We start from the raw sequence: 23,017 nt of genomic DNA, 5'->3' as shown, positions 1-23,017 counted from the left end.
CATAACTATAATTCCTCAATTATTCAATATTTACTAACTTGTATTCGAATATCTCAGATTGATGAAACGCAACAAATTTCAACCCTTACCGCCATTGCAATTTAGTGTGGCAGTATTTCCCAGGAAATTTGAAAGCAGGAAGAAACGCCTAAGTATATCGATCCAAATTCTCCCTTCTTTACGCATTGAAAATGTCCGACTCAGACATAGAGTCTAAATAGCTAGTTAGTGTCCTTTTCTGCTGGGTTGAATTATTATATAAATGTACAGGAAACGTAGAAAAGTTGTTATGCCAGATATCCAACGAAATGAATGAGATTGTTGTATGAATGTTTTAACGAACTGTCATTGTGACATAGCAGATTTGTCTCCAATAGTGACATTCGTAAATGTTTCGCAATGATTGAGTTTGTCAAGTTATCCAGTTCCAAAAAGGAGTTGAGAGCAATTGTTTACTCCTGAAGTTAATGAATTTCACCTGGATATTGAAATATTTTGTTGTAAGTGGAATTTTATATCAATACTATTTCAAATATTACACTGTGTGAGATATCTGTTTCAATTACATTACGAATATTTATAGTCACCTCAAAAAAGTGTGATTTTCGTATAATTTGATGTTCATAATTCGAAGTAGTTTCCCTTGATGTCTTTTGAGTCTCTCATAGTATAATAAAGGGCAAAGTGAAAAGTTACTTCTTAATATAAACATTCGAAATAGTTCGGTTAGTTAGCAACTGGTCATATTAATAAATACAGCCATAGAAACTGAAAAGTTACTTCGTAATATAAACGTTTGAAAGAGTTCAGTTAGTTAGCAACTGGTCATATTCATAAATACTGCCACACAAACTGAAGAGTTACTGCGTAATATAAAATTTTGAAAGCGTTCAGTTAGTTAGCAACTGGTCATATTCATAAATACTGCCATACAAACTGGAAAGTTACTACGTAATATAAACCTTCGAAAGATTTCGGTTAGTTAGCAACTGGTTATATTCATAAATACTGCAACACAAACTGAAAAGTTACTGCGTAACATAAACTTAGAGATGAAACTAATATCCGGTAACTATCCGGTATCAGGCCTAGTTTTAATTATCCGGCCGGATACCGGATAGTAATACAGTATCCGGCCGGATACCGGATAGTAAAATTTAAAAAAATCTCATAATTTTACACAAGGCAAATCATACTCCAATAGGTTATGGACACCGTTTATTTTTATAATCGCACATCAAAAATGTTTGTTTTATTAATTATTAGTTTAATACTCAAAATTAACAAGTGGCAAATTGTGATGAATAAATACCAAATTTTCCGCGTTTGTTGGTAAGAGGCGACTTCGCTTGGCTTCGTATACCAGACCAGCTTCTGAAAATAGCCTTTCGCTGTAAACGCTACTGCCAGGTGCTGAAAGATAAATTCTAGCAAACCTTGACAACTGCGGGTACTGATTTAGATTAAGTGACCACCAAATGTGTGGGTCGTGATTGCGATCGATTCGAGAAGTCTTTAAAAAAAAGTCAAACTCGTTAGCAATTGGATTTTGTTTTTCTTGATCGCGACAATCACTACTATTATCCTTTGCTACTTCATTGAAACAGTTCCAAAAAGTGTCATGAGCTTCACGTGTGAACTTGGATCCAGTTTCATCCTCTTTCATTCGTTTAGCATGTGTTGAAGACGGCGATGATCTTTCACTGTCAGAAGAAGATTCCTCGCAAGAGTTTGTTATATACTCTATCATGATTTTCTGTCGGGCTTTTTCAGTTTCAAGAACTCCTAAATAATATGGCTTGAACCTTGGGTCTAAAAAGGTAGCAATTAGGTAGTTTGGATTATCTCCTAAGGATTTAAAACGACTTTCCAATTCAGCTTTCAAAGAAGCTCTCACACGAGCTAAGTCTGGTGTTCTTTGTGCAGTCTCGTTTTTGTCTAAATACTTTTTCAATGCAGAAATATGCGGAATCGTCTCGGATATACAGGAAAGACCAGAACTTGTAATTTTCGTTATTTCTTCAAATGGTTTTGAAAGATTTATGCACTGCTCCATTAGGCCCCATTGTTGTATCGTCAAATTAGTGAGTGTGTCATGTTCAGCGACATAAAGAGAGATAGCCCTTTTTTATTCCAACAAGCGTTCTGCCATGTAGTAGGTAGAGTTCCACCTCGTGTTGATATCCTGCACTAACTGATGCTGCGGTAAATGTAACTCCTTTTGAATTGCAAGCAATTTTTCTTGTGCTGAACCTGAATGATTGAAATGAGTTACTAGACGTCTTCCAGTAGCAATCATGTCTAATACTTCAGCTTGGACCTTCATTGCCTCATTAACAACTCGCTGAAGTGAATGTATGAAACATCTAGCAGAATCATACTCTGCAACTCGAACTTCTTTCACCATATTAGCGCCACTATCATGGATTAGTAAATGAATTTTATTTCTATCAATATCCCAGCGAGCAGCAATAGTGTTCAGTTCCTTTGCTATATTTTCTCCAGTGTGTGATCCTGAAAACGGTTTCATAGCAAGAACGCCGTGTTGCAGCTGAAATTCCGGAGACAACCAATGGGCTGTGAAACTCAAGAAGCTATTGTGCAGGCAGGTTCAAATGTCAGAAGTAACAGAAACTGCAATAGCTTTTGAAATGTTTGTTTTAATTTTGTCGTGAATTCTATCGTAGATATCGGGCACAATGTTCAAGCAATGTTGGAAAAAGTGCTTCCTACTCAGCGATAACATAAACCTTAAATACGAGTATACTCATGACTGTTTAAAAAAAATCTGTTTAAAATCTGTTTTTCCGTTAATCAGCTGCCGCCCCCATACGAACGACAACTCTCAGAAGTTGAGAAACTTGTGCGAGCTAAGGACTAACGAGGTCTTACCTTTTAACGTGTTATTCCTAACACGTGTGATTCCACACGTTAACAAGAAAAATGTTAAAGACAATTACTGTTTCAGGAGGATTACCATACAAAGTTTATCCTGGTCACGACGGCGTCCTTACCGAGAAGCGAAAACAAAGAAGGATACGAACCACCTTTACCTCAGCGCAACTAAAAGAACTGGAGCGGGCTTTTCAAGAGACCCATTATCCTGATATCTACACCAGAGAGGAAATTGCCATGAAGATAGATCTCACCGAAGCAAGGGTACAGGTGAGTGTTTCACATGATATTAGACTTCCACACGAAAACACATCTTTTTATTTATCGCCTACTTTGTTTTATTAATGTCGGTGAAAGAACTTGTCAGAGCGTATAAGGAAGGCAACATGCGTCTCGTTTTTTAGGTGATATAGCTTTGACTTCTCAAGGAGCGCGTTTCGTAATTTTTTCGGGAAATCATCCATCAGTTTTTGATTGATGGAGGAGAGAAATTTTCTGAACTAGTGGATTGATCAATATTTTATTATGGAATATTTAAATATTAGCCTTTCCCAAAGCACATGCTGTTATATATTTAAAAAGTGTTCCAGATCTCGTTCACAAGTTGAATGTATCTACTAAGTACTTATTGCTTTAGTCAGTATCACTGGAGAAAACGAAAATATCACATGTGCTGTAACAATTTCAGCTATAAACAAAGTATAGTTTGGTACATACAGAGCATCATCAACTGTTGCCAATATTTTACAATTGTGCAATAAAAATTGCTAAACACTTCGAAAATATTCAGTAGCAGATGATTTCAATATTTTGGTTGATACAAATTTAAATCATTCTCGAAATATAAACAATCCCATAATGTCATTTGATCTCAATATGCAAACTGATAAACTTGCCGATGTTTCCAATAATTTCCATAATGAATCATGATGTTATTTCGTCAATACTATGTAATCATTGAAGGGTAGAATGTGTTTCACAATTGAGTAGACGCAGTCGTAGACGAAACGTGAGGCATGAAAATTCATAGACCACGTCCAGCAAACCCCAAAAATATCTTCGACACAATTATCTCCAGCCGTAAAAGTTTACAGTTTTATACAGGGCGTTTCAACGAAAACTTGTCCCCCCTGTAAGTCAGAAACGGACGTGTAATCAAAAATTCCGAAAAACACGTTAATTTTTATTTCTAGAGGGACTAACTCTGATATGGAAATCACCTCCGAAACTTCACCACCCTGCGGACAGCAACTACCCCCTCTATTTTTTTTTAATGTCATGGGGGGTCGAGCGATACATCATTTGAAAGGTCTTCTGTCCTTCTATTACCTCTGTATTTTTTTTAAATTGGTGCAGAAAATTCGCTGTCGGTCATTTTATTGAGGAAATCAACAAAAGTAATATCAATGGCAACACAATCGACGGATAAAATGTTCAAAATGACCTCCATCAAGTTCCATACAATATTACAGTCTACTTTCGAAAGCGTTCCTTACATTATATTCAAGATGTCTAGAGTCAGAAATCGGCATTCCCGAACAATTCTTTGTCGCAGATCTTCTACATTTGTAGAATTTATTTAATCAGTAGTAAACGTTTTGAAATGGATGACACTGTTATTTTTTTCTGCATTGGTAGTTTTTATTGAATCTAGTTGTTGCTGAACAAAATTTAGATAGTTGGCCACTGACACTTCTTCACGAATTATTATTCAGTCATCCTTATTCACTGTGTTCCAACATAGTTTATTCTACTGAAAAAAGAATAAAAATTATTGCAACCTATTATCGAAATAATGAATGTGCTAAAGCTGCTGCAAGAATTTATAATACGAATCATCCAGACCACAACGTGAGCCATCAATACGTTGAACAGTTTTCTCTCGTTTCTCTATTTTGGATGGTCGTTGCTTCCTATCGTCAGGCGCTCCTGCTGCTCCCCCTGTTGGTTAACAGGAGCTTCGTCTGGGGGCGCAGCGGTCTTGCACGAAGCAATCCTGCCACGCATTTTTTCCAACTTCTTTTTTCACTATAAAGACAATTCTTGATTAATAAAAACCTTTTTTTTTTTATGGAGTGGCCTCCTGCTTGGGGACCTTTTGTTTTTTTTCACATATACAGCCCCCTTTACGTGGTTATCCGAACCACCCCGGCCTGGATACCGGCGTGAATGAAGGGGGCCCCTTATTCATCACTTTTTTTTAGTGACACTCACACATTTCCTTAGTAAACATAATAGACTAGCACAACACAAACACGGAGTCCCACTACCACGGCCACCACGGAACTCCTACGTTAAACAGTTAATGGATAAGTTTTGAACTTCAGGTTTTGTTCACAACAGAAAACATGAAGTATCCCGTCCTGTCAGAAATGACGGAGTTGAAGTTACAGTTTTAGGACATGTACAAATGGATAATCGATAATCTATCAGACAAGTAGCTAGAGCGTCTGGTCTATCAGCTATCTACTATAGTTTTTCGGATGTTGAAAGCCTACAAATTGCATTCTTTGAGAATAAGGCTAGTTCACGAATTAAACGCAGAGGATCCTGATCTGTGACTTCAGTTTTGTGAGGTGTTCAGCGGGAAATTGACCAATAACCCAAACCTATTACGCAATATATGTTTTTCAGACGAAAGTTCTTTCATGTGGAATGGTGAAGTAAAGAGACATAATTATCGAAACGTCCAATTTTCTATCTCTGTGTACATCTCCGTGTTCATGATAATTTCTATGATTTTATTTGATAATATATAAATTTTAAAGGTGACTGTACGTGGTATATGCAATGTTTATTATTATATTGATTCGATCAGTATTCTGCCTAAGTTCATAACTTACGATACCAACAATTTATTTTCAACGTTTGTTTGAAGGTGATTGACAATGTTTCGTGATGAACTTCACTAGTTCGGACTTCCATTGTCTATTATATAAAATGATTTGAAATCCCTGAAACAAGTAAAAAAGAATAATTAAAAAGAATAGTTGCAAATAACAATTATATTAAGCAACAATAAACCTGAAATGAAATGATAGTGAAATAACCTACAAGTAAAAATATAATAATTGAATAAATAAAAATTAAAGGAATGCAAAAAGAAAGTAATAAAAAATAAAAAGTGTAGAGATTCCAAGTCACGTTAGTTAGTTAGTTAGTTAGTTACTTGTTTCAGGGATTTCAAATCATTTTATATAATAGACAATGGAAGTCCGAACTAGTGAAGTTCAATTTATTTTCAATTGTTATTCAATCAGAACACTTCAAGCATACCTCAAGCAGTACATTTGCTGTTATTACAATCCATTACCACTCATTTCAATTTTTCGTTTTTTAATACTTTTTTTGAAAGCTCTTTATGTATGGGGTAACCAAGGGCAATACAAAAAACAGTGATCTTTCTTACTTATTTTTTATTATGCAGTACGAAACTCACTCATTGTTTTTCTTTGATTTTGAGTGATATCACTGATAATAACGATTTTGAAATAGATGTCATTCCAAAAGAAGCACCCAATAAAACAATCACTGCAAATGTAAAATCTCAAACTTGATGCGTTCGTGATTGTCGAACTTATCTTCACTGAAAACTTGAGAATATCAGTGAAAAGATAGTTCTGATGCTACTGTTTTCAGCCCTAATTCCACTACAGAAAAAGTAAATGTGAAATTCACAACTGTACAGCCAATTGAAGTTACTAAATGATGGTTTACTTCCTTGAACTTTTCAACTGAGCTTCAGTTTGACAATTCAAAATATATCAGATATTTCTTCGATATACAATAAAATAATTTATCCTGAGAAAAACCTACTCATACTAATTCAATCATTCCTTTTTTCTTGCCACCCGTATTTCTAAGAATCTGCAGCATTTAATTCATTATTTCACAGATTATTCAATATTCCGATATCACCTGAAAATTTCGAATATTATTAGACAAATAGTTCTAAATAATGGTTTCCCTGCTTATCTCATTAAAAGAATCTATAGCAAACACAGAACTAAATTTCTTAATCGTAGTTTAATCTCTACTAACAACTGCAATAAATCTTGTTGTATTTCCTATTCAGGTACAGTTTCAGAAGATTTTTCAAATATTCTCAGTCGGTACTGTACTAATAATAATTTTTCATTTTATACTATGGATCCTATTTCCAAATTAGTCAATACTAAAGATAAAGTACAAATTTTCCATAAATCAGGCGTTTATAGAATTTCTTGTTCACAACCAAATTGTTCTACTCAGTATGTTGGACATAGTGGTGGGAAAATTTAAACAAGAGTTCTTGACCACATTAAACTAATTGACGATTCCAGAAATCTACACTTAGATGATGATAACACAAAAAGTTTGTTCTCTAATCACATTCTTGATTACAAACATAGTTTTGTTATATATTCTGATTCATGTTTGCCAAAAAGGCACTTTACTTAATTTATTTGAAATTTTTGCAATCAAAGTTGATAAGGGATAACTTTAGTTACCCATGTTTTATACCGATGATTTGTAAATAACAGATGTTCAAAAATCAAAAATGGCATAAGTAACCCCGTTTCACAAGGTATTAAAAAGACATTTTCAATAATAATTTCTAGTTTCTGCTAATTAACTGTTGGAACCATCTTTTTTCTAATCATATGAAATATATATGTCCTGCTAGTTTTCCACAGAATATTTTCTCCATGCCTCCAGAGACTACTGTTAAATGGGGAATGATGGTCCATCTATAGCCATGAGATGACTCCGAATGCCATGTACAAGGGGGTGTAATTGTAAGCAATTTGATATGTGTCCTCCGAGACCGAGAGGATTGTCACTGTAATTGTTTAATCGGCGGATCAAAATATCAAAATGAATATTTTATGATCGACTGGGGATTTTTGTTCCGTGGGAAATTGACTTTATTATGACTCATGTCAAGGTATTTATTTAAATGAATGAGATATCGTGGAAAAGTGACACAGAGTGAGAGTTTTCATAAAATTACCTTCAAGAATTTAGAATTTTTCTGGCTTGCTTTTTATCACAAAAACACGTAAAAAGTTACAGTGTATATTTCAAAAACATCACATGATCCGCCATCACAGTAGCATTTTCGTAGTGAATAACAAATGTTTATTCACTACGATCTTCACAAACTTCATTTTCATAATTTCACGAATTGTTTCTCTATCATAGTAGCTTGTTCTTAGTGAATAACATAATATTAGTAGGTACTGCTGAATAGTATGTTATTCACCACGAAAAAGCTACTGTGATAACAAAACATGTCGTGATATTTTTTGAAATAAAGTTTGTGAGGATTATATCGCTTACGGTGTAGTTTGTGAAATTACTATGGATTTTCATTATGTAACGGCCGAGTCAATCAGAAAATTATAAACATATATGATTGTAGCAATAATGAAAATATTATAAAATATAGTACAATAAACGAATTACAACTGACACAGTAACAATATCCATGATAATAATCACACAATTTGCACAAACATTTTAATTCCAAGATCGAAGTTTCTATGAAATGTTGGAATATGGAACCTTTGTTAATCACTAATATATACACACAAGGGTACATAGTTGTATAAACATATATACACATAAGGTTGTAGATACATACAGTGCATTCCAAGGAAAACTTGGTCCCTTCTATTTGGAAACATGCCTAAATTTTTATTTCCTGTTTCAACTGTATTTTTTCAATTATTGTTTTATTTTTTGTTATCGTCAAATTTGATATTGAGCGTTCTAGTAGATGAAAAACTTTCCTTGACAACATACGATAACAATAGAATAAAGTCCACCAGAGCAGTCACCCGAAAATGAATGCGATATAAAAATAAATGAAGAACCTCTAGAGGCGAATTACCACCTCTTGCAATGTACTTTTTTAGTATCCCACAATGAATATTGTTATTATTATCACTGTTAGTTTTCGAGAAAGAAAACATTCGTACAGAATAGATTTCATGAAAACTTCAAAATTGAAATTGCACCATTCACACATATCTTTAACTGAATAGGGATGCATCATGTTTAAACTTTTGTCAAGTTCACTTATATGCCGACGATTTTCAATTATATTCACCTTGCGATTTGACTGATATAGAAAACCATGTGAGCATTATTAACGAAGATCTTCAAAACACTCAAGTTTATTCTGAAAAACATGGCTTGCGTATCAACCCAAACAAAACTGTTGCAATCTGCTTAGGCCCTCAGATACAGACTTATCAGATCAAACAACATAGTCTCAGAATGAATCAAACGGACATTGAATGGGTTGACTCAACGAAAAATCTCGGATTGATTATATCGATCAAAACTTGAACTTCAATGACCATGTCCAAAATATATTTAAAATAGCGTTCTTCAAACTGAAATTACTTCAAAAATTTAAATATCAACTATCAACCGAAATGAAACTTAAACTAGTCAAATCTCTCATCTACCCACATATAGAATACTGCGCTCCAGTGTATTATAATTTTCTACCGGAATATAATCGACAAAAGTTGCAACGCATTAAAAATTCTTGTATGCGTTTTGTTTGCTGTGTACCTTAAAGAAGCACATTACTCCTTTTCTGATAGGATTGAGAAAATTAAACATAAAGTGTAGAATGGAATATCTGATCACAATATTTCTTTTTAAACTCATCAAAAACAAAATATCCCTGTATTTATTAGAGCTTATAGTACGTCGTTCTAATATCCGTAGCATCAATACCAGGTTCAATAATTTCAACATTCCAAGCCATGTTACATCTAAATACAAGGGATTCATTTCCTATCTGGCACCGTTATTTTTGAACAGGATAATTCCTCTCTTGAATTCATCTTTATATAAAGTGAAACATCATTTGAAATCAACTTTGTTGACCAGCAGGGAGTAATGTATTGTAGTGTAGTGTTTTCCTTTACTTTTCTGCAAACTGAGATGTATTTATCATATTCTTTCTTTTAATTTTGCCGCTGAAGAAAATTGAATTATATTAGGTAATTACCTTATTGCTCATAAATGTTATTTGTATTACTCAGCAGGAGGGGTGGAAGATAGCCATTGGCTAACCCTTACCTTTTGTGTGTAATTTATGCACAATAAAGCTATTATTATTATTATTATTATTATAACTCCAATAATAACTGTTGTGGTGTCTGATTGCACAATCACTGCACACGAAAATATGGAAATTGTTTCCATTAGAAAAATTGAGATGGTCAATTTTTCTAAGGACGCAACATAAGCACTACAGGAAAATCCTTAAGGCGCTCTAGCAGCGTTACCTGTGCGAAAGTAGCGATTCACGTTGGTTTTGAATCGCTGGAGATAAAATTCATTAGGAAATCCATTAAATCCATTTGGAAAAATTTCGAAAGCTATATGGATGATCGCTTAAGATATTGAAGCATTTGAAATATTTAAGGAAATGGTGGTTTACGGCTTTCTTTTTGTAAGACAGGTTGAAAATTCTGCAAAATACTGGTGCGAGTTCATTGGCGCACTTTTTTAGCACACTTCATGACGACAGGTAGGAAAGGATCGACGAATGCTATTAACAATTTACCTAATCTCCCAACTCTCCGCCCACAGGAAAAAGGATATCACACCAAGTTTTATTCAAAAAACTTTCTCTGAAATAATCTCCAACTACAAGGAATACAATCAGTTATACACAAATGCTTCGAAATCTTCTGGTTGTGTGGGAGCAGCCGTCATCACAAGAGATACAGAGCATGCTTACAGTCTGCCGTCAATCTATAGTGTTTATACAGGTGAATTATACGTCATAGATCAAGCTGTAGCACACTGTGAAAGACTGGAAGGCAACTCTGTTATCAGCCCAATTCATGGAATCAAACAGTTATACCCAAGCAATTCACTACTTGTCCGTATAAAGGAAAGGGTATCCAAGCTAATGCAGAACCTGGATACCTGCCCATACTGGAATCAGAGGCAATGAGAAAGCAGATGCAGTCGCTCTCATTATTACAGTTACTCCTTCCGCAACACTGTTTGAACAAATTCCCCACTCAGATTACTTTAATACCATAAAGAAACTAATAGCAAACACTTGGAAATAAAGATGGATGGCCATGGAATCAAATAAATTATGTGAGATAAATCCCGACATGCGCTTCCAGAACTACCAATCGGCCCAACGAAGACATCAAGTCATTCTTACTCGCCTCAGAATCGGACACACAAGACTAACACAAAAACACCTCATGAAGAAAGAATATTCTGCGGAGTGTGATATTTGTGGTGTAATCAACAGTGTGAAACACATTATCCTGGAGTGCCCAGTTTTTGAATATGAAAGACAAGAAGCAAGACTTCTCAGTGATCTCAATTCTGCTCTGAACGTGGTGAACTTGAACTCTTCACTAACCTTTCTGAAATATATTCATATATTACATAAAATTCAATGATACCTAATTGTTCCTCCGCTAATAACCCTTCGCGTTTGATGCGGTTACTTTTGGAATAAAAAAAATAAATACCTAATCTAGGTACACACCAAACTACCTGAGTCAACATGAACAAGCTTTACGCAATCCACCCAATTCAGGTACAGATATTAGCACACGAAACTACCTGAGGCAACATAAATACGTAACCGTGATAGCCTGTCATCGGATATAATTTAGAATTTATAAACCTCTGAAGAAGCTAGCCGCTCGCGCCAGCAAAACGTCAGGAAGAAATTCCAAAAATCGACTACCTTCAGATCCGAAAAATAGTGAGACTGAAAACCTCGTCCGCGAAAGCCCTAACCATTTTGTCACCCTGTAAACATTCCGTAACAGTTGAAGGTGATATTGTTGGTGATATTCATTGCATAACAAAAAGAAGAAAGCAATTTTTACTTCGTCTAATGAATCATTATTTGTTTATTCACAGTTCTTTACGGTAAACCTACCATCGAAATAATGAATCAGACAAAGTTGCTGAAACAATTGTTACCACGAATCATCCAGACTGAGGTGTTTCAGCTTCTGTTGAGAAACTTCTTATTCCACCCATTCCAAAACTGAAGCAGTTGGTGTTGTAGTTTACGAAGCAATAATCGATAATCTCTCAGAGATAGTGTTTGGTGTCTCAGCTAGTAGTATTTCATCACCAGTAAATGGGAGCGATGAAAAAATAATAATAACAACCGCTTCTAGTCACTGTCAATATCCTAAAGATAGTAATCAACTAATCGCATTTGTTTTTATTTATTATCCTTCGATAACTATGGAGTACAATGAATTTCCTGACAAAGCATCATGACTATTAAACGTACAATAAAACTCCTTTCAGAATCGGACATTTCGAATGGTCAGGGTTGGGCATAATGGAGTTAACTTCGGGTCTCAGGTGAATACCCTTCAGTTTGTGTAACTGTGGGGTTGTGTATATTCTGCATACCTACATGATATATCTTCAACTATTAAAGAGCTTATCCATCATTTTGGTAGAAGTTATGGATGTTATACAAAATGTATGGTACATTATGTTGAATTTGGAGAAATGTAGAATATAACAAGCAAAGCGAGGTGGAAATATTTTTATTATAGGGGGTTATTTACATTTAGTCGGGATACAGAGACGAATCTCGTTCGACGATCGATGGTGAAGCTTGGTTTTGCAACTGACCTGTTAAAAAATCTGTTAAAATCTGTTTTTCCGTTAACCAGCTGTCGCACCCCTACTAACGACAACTCTCAAAAGTCGAAACTTGTGCGAGCTAAGGATTAACGAGGTCTTACCTTTTAACGTGTGCTTCCTAACACCTTCTTGGAGACTTTTCTGATAATAAAGTTTAATTATTATTGGGAAAGAAAGGTTTAGGCGTTCTACTTCTACATTTTTATACAAAAAAACAAAGGAAGAAAGCACAAACCTAATTCAGAATTGAACTTTTTACAAATATGTGTAGAGCATACAAAGAAGTGATAGACTGGAGGAAGCAACTACTTCCATATAAATCTTGAATTACATGAAAGAAAAAGTACTTTCGAAACATACTTTCATATGAACATTGAATTATACAAAAAACACTTTCTCCTGTTCGGTTTATACTACGAAAGGATTCAGATATCATTCATAGGATTGCTACATAATATAGTATACTAAAGAAAAAAAATCTTCTGCATTGCACACACAAAGAAACTTGCCGCCTCTTCAGCACTAATCTGGATAACATTACAAGGTAACGCAATCAATTCATTCATAAAACTACGACCTTATGTCACGTATGAGTTAAATCTACGATGTTATCGATGACTAAATTGGGCAACAAAGAGATCATGATGGATTAGCCGTTACTACGTGACAGGAGATCATCGTGAAAAATGAGAAATAAAATTGTCTAGGTCAGATCAAACTATTAGAAATTAAGAAATTTACTTACAAATAATATACTTTGGTAAAAAAACAGAGACAATTGCGGGTTTTTTCAGAAAAAACAATGTGGAAGGGGCATTCAGACCACATACAAGGTTATCTAAGTTGCTTTTCAATGCCAAAGATAAGGTGGACAAGATGGAGAAATCTGGAGTTTATAAGCTCAAGTGTCCGGAGTGTAATAGTGTTTATGTGGGACGTTTTCAAACCATTTCTTGGAATTGCAACCAAAAGTTTCCGAATCTAAACGATGCGGAAATTTTGCACTATGCAAGCAAGCGCTGCAAACTCAATTATTTGAAATCCTTGGAAATTCTTAGATATAAGTATTGCGTATGTAACCTGCTAAATGATCAAATCGATTCAGTTTACTCACTGGTTTTTGAATTAACGTCCCCACATTGTAAACAAAATACAGGTACTCAATTAAGTTAAGTACTTCTGGTGTTACCTACAGTGGTAGGTATTCAGATATATTAGGTCTGAAATTTTCAATAATTTTCAGTTATAATTGTATTCGTTTAAAAATATCCTTATCCAATCGACACGATTATTAAATATTTTGTACAATATTAATATACTCCTAGCTGGAAGTTAGGTAGGTCTAAAGTGAGTGGGTCTATTCGACCCTCCACCGCAACCCACAGGGGTGTATTGTGGCTCACACCTATTCATACTCGGCCAAATAAACCCAGCTTGTTAACGAAGTCGATTAGTTTGTATGGTGAGTGGCCTTTTAGGTCAGATAGTGAGAGTACGGATCTGCCGAACTCTAAGAACCTGATTCGGTCCCCAGCGGGGCAGATACAAAGTATATGCTCTGCTGTTTTATCATTTTCCAGACAGAGGCGACACACACCGTCTTTCGACAGTCCAAGTCTCTGAATATGATGATTCAAATGACAGTGACCTGTAAGAAGGCCTGTTAGACATCGTAGTTCATCCGTACTGTAGTCCAACAACTGTTTGGTATCAAGCTTCGAAGGGTGAATAAACGCCTATGAGTGAGCCAATCCTGGAAGATTCTGTCAGAAATCCATAAATTTTCTTGCCATCCAGGTGTTAAGTGTTTGTTTGGCAAAGCCCAAAGCGATGCCAATGACAGGTTCTGGTCCAATGAAACCGCTTGCAGCACCCTCGTTTGCAAGAGAGTCAGCAGCTTCATTGCCTTCCAAGCCAGTATGGCCAGGAATCCAGACCAGAGACAATCTGTTAAGTCTTCCAACGCCGCTTGACTGTCCGATAATACTTTTATTGAATTGTGAGTGAGGTTGAATTTATCCTTGCTGTAAGAGTTGACAGGAAATTGGATGAACACTTTCAATCATATATTGCGGACTCCAAACAACAGATGCAAAATTCAAACGAATAGACAGGGTGTTCATTAGACATGCGGCAAAAATTCAAGGAAATATTCCTTGGACTATTCTAAGGATATTTTGATGATTTTTGATGGGACGCTATGTTTCGAAGATACGGATCGAAAAGGAATTTCTACAATTGTAGAAATTGTATGCAATGCATACATTGTATGCAATGTTTCTCAGTCTACAAGAACTGAACTGAAAATGACTACCTTCCGTTCAGATGTAAGAATTCAATATTCTCCTCATCGACTCCCGAACTCTTTCAAAAATACCAGGATCACTTACGAGACATACTATTCAGATTGAATGTCTGCAGCCGTATGTAGTAATCGGAATATTGTTGATAGATACAAACGGAATTGTTAGATTTTTTTATTACTTGGTAGGTCCTATGTAGTATGATATACTTTTATTTCGGCTACTTTTATTCTGGACAAAATATCTTTAGAATAGTCTAAGAAATAGTCCCGTGATTTTCTGCCGCATGTTTTATAAACACCCTGTATACGAGTATATGAGGCTTTCCGTTTCTGAAATGTCTGAAATGAATCCCAACAAACGATTACTCATATTAACGGTTTCCTCTATGTGAGACTTACAACTCATTTTGGAATCCATTATTACTCTCAAATAGCGTAATTCATTTATTGTTCTAATTGTATGATTACCTATTTGGTATTGTGTGAATTTTACTGACATTGTTGATTGATCTTTCGTTTACGGCTTGTTCGTCGTTATTCATGTCACCCATTTCTAAAGATAGTTTTGTCCAGGATTCTGTAAGTATGTAGAATTTCACTATATTGTAGTCCATATTATACTCATGTCGAATAATGTGTTTTTTCAAGACACATGATTTAATATTTTTCCTACAATCACTCCGCTGAGAGAGCGACTATTCAATGTTCTAGATGTGTGACCAATGACTGAGTTTTCACAATTTTGACAAGGAATTCTCTAAGTAACATTTGATTTATTTTTATTTCATACATCCTCACCATGGTGAGTAGTATATGGTCTCAAAAATGGACAACTGAGAATACCCATTTATCATTGATACAAATTGAATATTTAATGAGAAAATCAAAAAATTGACATCATCAAGGGGAGATTACCCAATTTTCTACATGACAACCTTCCTACAAAATGTTCTATTCCCCACATCCCTATCTAATGTAACATAAAACGTTTATTTGCTGATCTAATCGGCGTGAGAGGCCATGACATATGACGTGTAAGTTTTGTTGTTGAGTTGTTCAGAGCTACTCGAAAGTTGTGAGGTCACGTGGCTTTGGTAACTAGATACTGCAGATACAAACGTAGATGATCACTGACGCGTTTTATTCTCTCCTCTCCGTGAAATCGTCCTTTTGGCACCGACAAAAGCACCCAGAACTATTTACATTGTTAGAATTATCACAGGTCACACGGCGATCGGTTACAATGGCAAAGCCTACTTGACTTGAACATTGATTGCTTCCGTGATGAGGCGGACGTCATTTGATGTTATGGGAATAGAATAATTATGGTAAATGACTTGAAATAATTGAATACTCGTAGTAAGTACTGCTTGAAGTAAGACTGAAGAATAATGTCGCGGTTTCTTACGGTTTTCTTGGGTGGAATCTATTGAAGTATGATGAAGGGCAAACTAAAAAGTAAGGCCCAAAAAGTTATTTCGTTATATAAACCACCGAAGAGTCCAAATAATCATAAATTTCTTCTGCAAATCCATTGATTATTATTCAGTTTTCTCTAGGTGGTTGATATTTAGGAAAGTAATCATTTTTGGGTTTTCAAACCCCATTAAAATTCACTTATGGACAACGTCTCAATTGGAAACACCAGAAACTTTTTTTTCTACATTTTGAGGTGTTCTCTGAACAGTTCAGAAGACCGCAACTCGTGATTCAACATACAATGGCCAATACAATAATATATTGGCCAAACGGGGAAAACCTTTTTCTAAAGTATTAAAAACCACATGACTAGTTTTTTGAATGTGAAGATCAATTCCACATTAGCAAACACAGTCTTTTGATATTTTCTGATTGATTCGGCCGTTACTTAATGAAGATCCATAGTAGAAACGTGCCCTAAGGTATATATTGGTCAAACTGGCAGAACATTTATGAATCGAATCCAGGAACATCATACGAGCTATGCAAATAAGAAAACAAATTCAACATATTCCAATCATCTTCTAGAAGATCTTTAACGAAGATCTTTAACGAAGAGTTCGAAATTTTGCACATAGAAAATAAAGGTTTGAAACTGAATCATTTGGAATGAATGGAAATTAATAAACTTAAAAATTCAAACATTCTAATGAATAACCTGCTAGATTTGAATAGATTGTTGAACTTGTTTTCTTAAACACTGAGAAAGAATTATTATTGATGTGGATGTGAGGTAATGTGCTTCAGGTAATCATAATTGAACAGGTACCTCAGGTAAGGTTTAGGTAATGTTTTGGGGGTAGTCTCAATTGTGGTTACCTGTAGTATATAAATATTAATGTAAGAATAACTTGAAGTATTCAAATCACTTGAAAAAGATACTGTGCTAGCGAAACATGTGATATATTTTTCAAATGAAGTTTGTGGAGAACAAATCGTGAGGTGTAGTTTTGAAACAGTCCTTTACAGTGCTTGACAATGAAGGGATCCTGAAAATCTTCTAAATGACCAAATAGAATTGAATACATCTTTTTTATTGAATCTGTTTCTACTGTTTTTATCAATTATTCGATAGGTAATCCCATGTAATTTTCATTTATTATATGTCGTTATAATGTTTGTTTCTGTTTGGTGAACTGTTCATTGAATACCTCACAATGAAATGTTACTTGAATACTACATGGGTTGAAAAGTCTCGGACTTAATACATAGATGGCGCTAATCTCATTGCATTAACCGCTTTTTCAGTAAGTACCAACCTTCAAAAGAAAGCTGTTGAAATTTTTTCATATTATACCCATAAGTTTGTAAGTTATTATGCTACTTTTGTTAATTTCAGAACAATGGATCAAAAACAATTTCGTAATTTGATGTCGCACTCCTTTTTTATGGGAAAAAATAGTGTTTAAGCGAAGCAATGGCTTGAAAAGTGTTATAGGGACTCCGCTCCATCAGAAATAACAATTAAATGTTACTTCATAAACTACAACTCACGATTTGATCTCCACAAAGTTTGTAGAGATCAAATCGTGAGGTGCAGTTTATGAAATTACTATGGATCTTCAACAAGTAACGGCCGAATCAATCAGAAAATTAAATGTTAGTTTGCTAACTTCAAACGTGGTCGTAGAGAGACCGATGATGCAGAATGCAGTGGACGTTCAAATGAGGCAGAAATCGTTTTGATGATCGAAAAGTGAAGTTGCGTTAGTTAGCTGATATTGTATGGATATCAAGAGAACGTTTTGGCTATATGTTGCTTTAACATTTGACTATGAGAAAGCTCTGTTTAAAGTGAGTGCCGCGCGAGCTCATTGTTGACCAAACACAAGAACGTCTTGATGACTCTGAAAAGTGTTTGGCCATGTTTAAGTGACAAACTGGAATTTTTGCGTCGATATGTGACAGTGGATGAAACGTGGATCCATCACTTCACTTCGGAATCAAAACGTTCGTCATCTGAGTGGACGACAATTGATGAACCTCGCCAAAGCGCCCGAAAACACAACAATCGGCTGGAAAGGTTATGGCCTCGGTATTTTGAGATGTGCGTGGTGTAAAATTCATCGACTAATTCGAGAAGGGAAACACCATCAACAGGGAATATTATACAGCGTTATTGGAGTGTTTGAAGGCCGAAATTACCGAAAACGACCCCATTTAAAGAGAAAAAAGTGCTGCTTCATCAAGACAATGCACAGTGTTAATCAAGATAATGCACATTGTTACAAATCGATGAAAACGATGGCAACATTGCAATAAATGGGCTTTTCCTGTATTGCTTGTATTGCTTGCAGCTAAGGCTCCAGTTATATAAGCCAGTATTGTAAAACTCTAAGGGAAACACAAAATTAAAACGGTTTACCAACCCACCAAGAAGATACAACAAAGTCTCAGGTCAGCTAAATACATGAGAGACCCAGTATCAGCAGCAGGGGTATATCGTATACCGTGTGCTTGTGGAACTACTAAGAGATCCATGGGAACAAGGCTGAAGGAGCATGGTAGAAACTGGAGACTAGGCCAAACGGACAAGTCGGTTATGTGAAAGAAACCACAGGACATAAATACGCCTTACGCAGCCATATCCAGTCATCGGGTGAACCTCGATAAACCTTTGGAATAGCTAGTTTTTCGCGTCAGCGAAACGTCAGGAATGAATTACACAAATCGACGGCCTTCAAACCCAAAAATCAGTGATACTGAAAGCCTTATTTTGTTCATAATCCCTGTAAATGTATGGTATACAATGAGTAGATAGATAGATAGATACCTTTATTAACTACGTAAATACAATGTATATTTGTAGCAAGTCCAAAAAGATATACATAACTATTTCAGGTATTACTACAACTACGCGTATCGCTGACAGATGTATCCATATACTCACGAATTGAATAGAACCCATTTTCTGAAAGAAATCTTTTTAATTTTTTTTTCAATCATATCTAGAATATTTCAACTGGTAGAGAACTGTAGAGAGCAATATCTAGAGAATTATTAGCAGATTTATTTAATCTAAATCTCTGTGGTCAGAGATGCCAGCACCTCTGGTGTTATATTCATGAAAGTTTGAATTTATACTTATTTTATTTTTCCTACTATGGATTTCTAGTACTTGGTGGAAAATATAAAGAGCAGGTAGTGTCATGACTTTGAATTTCTGGAATGAAGGTTTGCAATAGTCTCTGAAGGCATCATTAGCAATAATTCGGATGGCTTATTTTTGAAGCCTAAATACTTTGACAGAGTCGGACTTTTTAATTGTCCCAGAATAAAAATGGAGTTTGAAATTTTGGAGCAGAGCCCCTCGATGTGAAACGTCCAATTCAGAGAGGGATCTAGAAAAATTCCTAAAAGTTTTGTAGGTTCATTGGTACTTGTTGCCTGTGAAAAAAATGTCATATGACTTGTTTTGCTAGCGTTGAGTTTCAAACTGTTTGCTGCAAACCAACATTCAGCTTTTTTTCAGTAGCTTCATTAATTATTGTCTGGTTTATATTTTGATGAAAGATAGTGGTGTCATCTGCGAACATGATACGGGTTGAATCAACTAAATGATGGAATATGTCATTTACGTAAATGATAAATAGGAGGGCCCCAGCACAGAGCCCTGCGGTACCCCATATTTCAGATTTCTACTATGTTTTCAACTGCTTTGGCTACAGCTTTTATGTTGTAGGTGTTCTTCCCAAATCCAAACTGATTTTCATGAAGCAATTTGAATTTCTCAAAGTACATGGATAAACGAATTTTCAAAATTTTCTCGAATATTTTTCCTAAAAAAGGAATGAGAAAAATAGGTCTGAAATTATCTGAAAGATCAAAATCATCAATATGTTTGAAACTTTCTGAAAAACACCTGCACTAATACAGTAATTATATAGATTTGTCAATTTGACCACTATCAAATCTGTGGTATTTTTTAATATTTTTGTATTTATCCCAGAGATATCTGTGGCACCGGTGTCCTTCAAAGATTTCACCGCCGCAAGTACTTTTTCTTCAATAACAGGTTCTAGAAAAAAAGAGCTCTTTGTCGTGGGTATATTTACAAATAATCTTGAAAAATGAATATTTGTCATAGGCAAGGATCTTATAATTTTTTCTGCTATATGGACAAACTAATTATTGAAATCATGGGCTCGTAAGGTAGTGTCAATTTCTTTATTGTTCAGACGATTTCTTTCGTGATTTATTATTTTCCATATATCCCTCATTTTATCCGTGAAGTTATTTATGTAATCATCATAAGCATCCCTCTTTGCTCTTTCAATGTCACATTTATACTGATTTTTCAAATTTTTGTAGACTGAATACTCATTTTTGTCTTTGGTAACATCACAAACTGTTTCAACACCTTCTAAAGTTTTACGCATATTTTTCAAATCAGTATTTAACCAGATTACTGGGGGCTTATTCTCTGGACGCATCCGTCCAGAGAATGTGTTTTGTACCACTTTTGAGCGTGGAAGTTATGAACTCTGCTGAGCGATTTATCTCCGTATCGATATCATTATGTTTTTGTTCAAAATTATTCACCAGATTCCAGTCGGTATTTTCCAAGATAAATCTCAAATTTTTATGCTAGCAGGGGTAATTACTCTTTTTTGCAGGGACTGTAAAAAAAGGTGGTATTATTTTTGATATTCATGAATTGACCTTTATGATCCGACAAACATGGCTCAACTATTCCACATTTATACGATATGTCTTCTAGATTCGTGATAATATCATCAAGGCAGCTAGGCTTGCTTCCAGGAATAATTCTTGTTATATCTGAGAATAAAATATTTAAGCGAAATGATGACATAAGATGGGTGAGTTCATTTACATCAGATGTGTTGAATTCAATGTGTGAACATTGAAGTCTCCCAATATTATAACAACATTATATTTTGTTACAATGGATATGAGTAATTCTTCCAGTCTTTGAAGAAAATTTTGAAAATTGCCCAAGCAGGACCCACCGACGGATCGAAGGGGACGGGGCAAAGGGGCCAAGTGCCCCCCCGAGAAAAAAATTCCCTCAGGGATGTGTGCTTGAGAATTGCAAACTTTTTATTGGAGCGTCAACCTTTCAAAAAAAAATAATTAATTTGATGTACGTTCTAATTTTATTTTAATTTTGGCGATGGTAGTGGCAGCAGAAATTTGCAACCTTGTGACAAAACCATTTCGATAATCGCCATTGCAATTTGTTATTGTTGCTTTGATAAGTAAATAAATAAACTTTCCACACTACATGGTAGAATATAATAAAACATATTTTCCTATATGAATCAAAACGTAGGGTAGACCTACAAGTGAGATATTTATCTATAACTTGGTGGTTTCAGAAAGTTAGGGGTGAACTAAGAAATCTCGATTGCCCCCCCCCCCGAAATCATGGTCTGGATCCGTCACTGGCAGGACTTGTACACGGTAATTATAATAATTCCAGTAGTAGCACTGGAATAATTCTGAGCTTTATTGAAAAGGTTTTCGTGAGTGTGATTACAGGTGTATTTTCAAAGTACACCCAAGGTTTTACATTGATCCACTTCCTGATCTGGTTCCTAACCAAAAAAATTGAAAAAGAGGAAAATTACTTACGGTCTGGGATTCTTTTAATTTTTTTTCAGTAACTAATAGGTTATTTTCTGAGTATCATGAAACTGTCTTTGAAATTTGATAGCAATAATACCATGTTTATACAAGAAACATAAATTCCTTATGGGTACGCTTGATCTTGAACTTGAAGATTATTGAACCGTGGAACGAAAAAACATCGCCATTGTTCTCCCACATACCCTCGTACTGATTCACCCTCTGCAAAAACATTGATTGGTCGAAATCAAGTATCGATTAAAACACTTCCGGTTCACTTTTCATTTGTCAGCTTCAGGCTTTTCCTCCTGGGTGTATACTCGGTTCGGTCACATGCTTTCCTCTCATGAAATATTCACATCCACGACGGCTGCCGGAGCGGAACTCAGGTGCACTTGTTCCGCTTTTACACCAGCCAAAAATTAAACCTAACGATATCAATATCTATAAAAGTAATTCCATCACTTTCGGTTTCTGTTGGCGAATTATTCATCATCTGAACTGCCATTTCGGACGTTATGGATGGGTGTTTTGGTTCTGGTTTTTTTAATAATAATTTTGACTTGATTGTAAGGGCTATTAGCAATTGAAAAAGGATATTGTTTGAAGGTGATTGACAATGTTTCATGATGAATTTCATTAGTTCGGGCTTCCATTGTCTGATATTATATAAAATGATTTGAAATCCCTGAAAGAACTAAAAAGAAGAATTAAAAATTAAAGAAAGAGAATAAACTGAATAGCTGAAAAAACAATTATATTAAGCATAAAACCTGAAATGAAATGATAGTGAAATAAAATACATGTAAAAATGGAACAAGTTGAACAAAAAAAAAAGAAAAGTTAAGAGATTACAAGCCAAGTTACTTCTCGACGTTTCGATTGTTAGTATCCACAATCATCTTCGGGTAATGACTGGACTGATTCCTCCGCGAGCTGACTATTTATAGGTCATTTGAGTACTTTCACCTATCTCTGCTTTCCTTTTTCCATTTCACTGGTTTAGTGGAAGATGACCGTTTGGCTGGAGTTGACCATTTTTCGCTTGATTATGGGTTTCCATATGTTGTGTATCTCTACTCTAGCTTG

General features: G+C 35.1%; 1 protein-coding gene across 1 annotated transcript in view; it reads left to right on the top strand.

The window, feature by feature from the left end:
- Nucleotides 1-23,017, top strand: part of LOC111503993 (uncharacterized) — a 108,801-nt gene that overhangs the window by 19,864 nt on the left and 65,920 nt on the right. Inside the window, exon 2 of the mRNA XM_023158457.2 lies at nucleotides 2,969-3,165. Coding sequence (XP_023014225.2) covers nucleotides 2,969-3,165 — 197 coding nt within the window. The remainder of the gene's footprint in view (nucleotides 1-2,968; nucleotides 3,166-23,017) is intronic.

Source organism: Leptinotarsa decemlineata, unplaced genomic scaffold (assembly GCF_025532065.1).
Source record: "Leptinotarsa decemlineata unplaced genomic scaffold, Ldec_3_MD MMD2_tig00026336_RagTag_RagTag, whole genome shotgun sequence".
In the NCBI taxonomy this organism is placed as follows: domain Eukaryota; kingdom Metazoa; phylum Arthropoda; class Insecta; order Coleoptera; family Chrysomelidae; genus Leptinotarsa; species Leptinotarsa decemlineata.
Note: the sequence above shows the minus strand (reverse complement) of the source record. Positions and strands in the feature narration are given on the sequence as shown.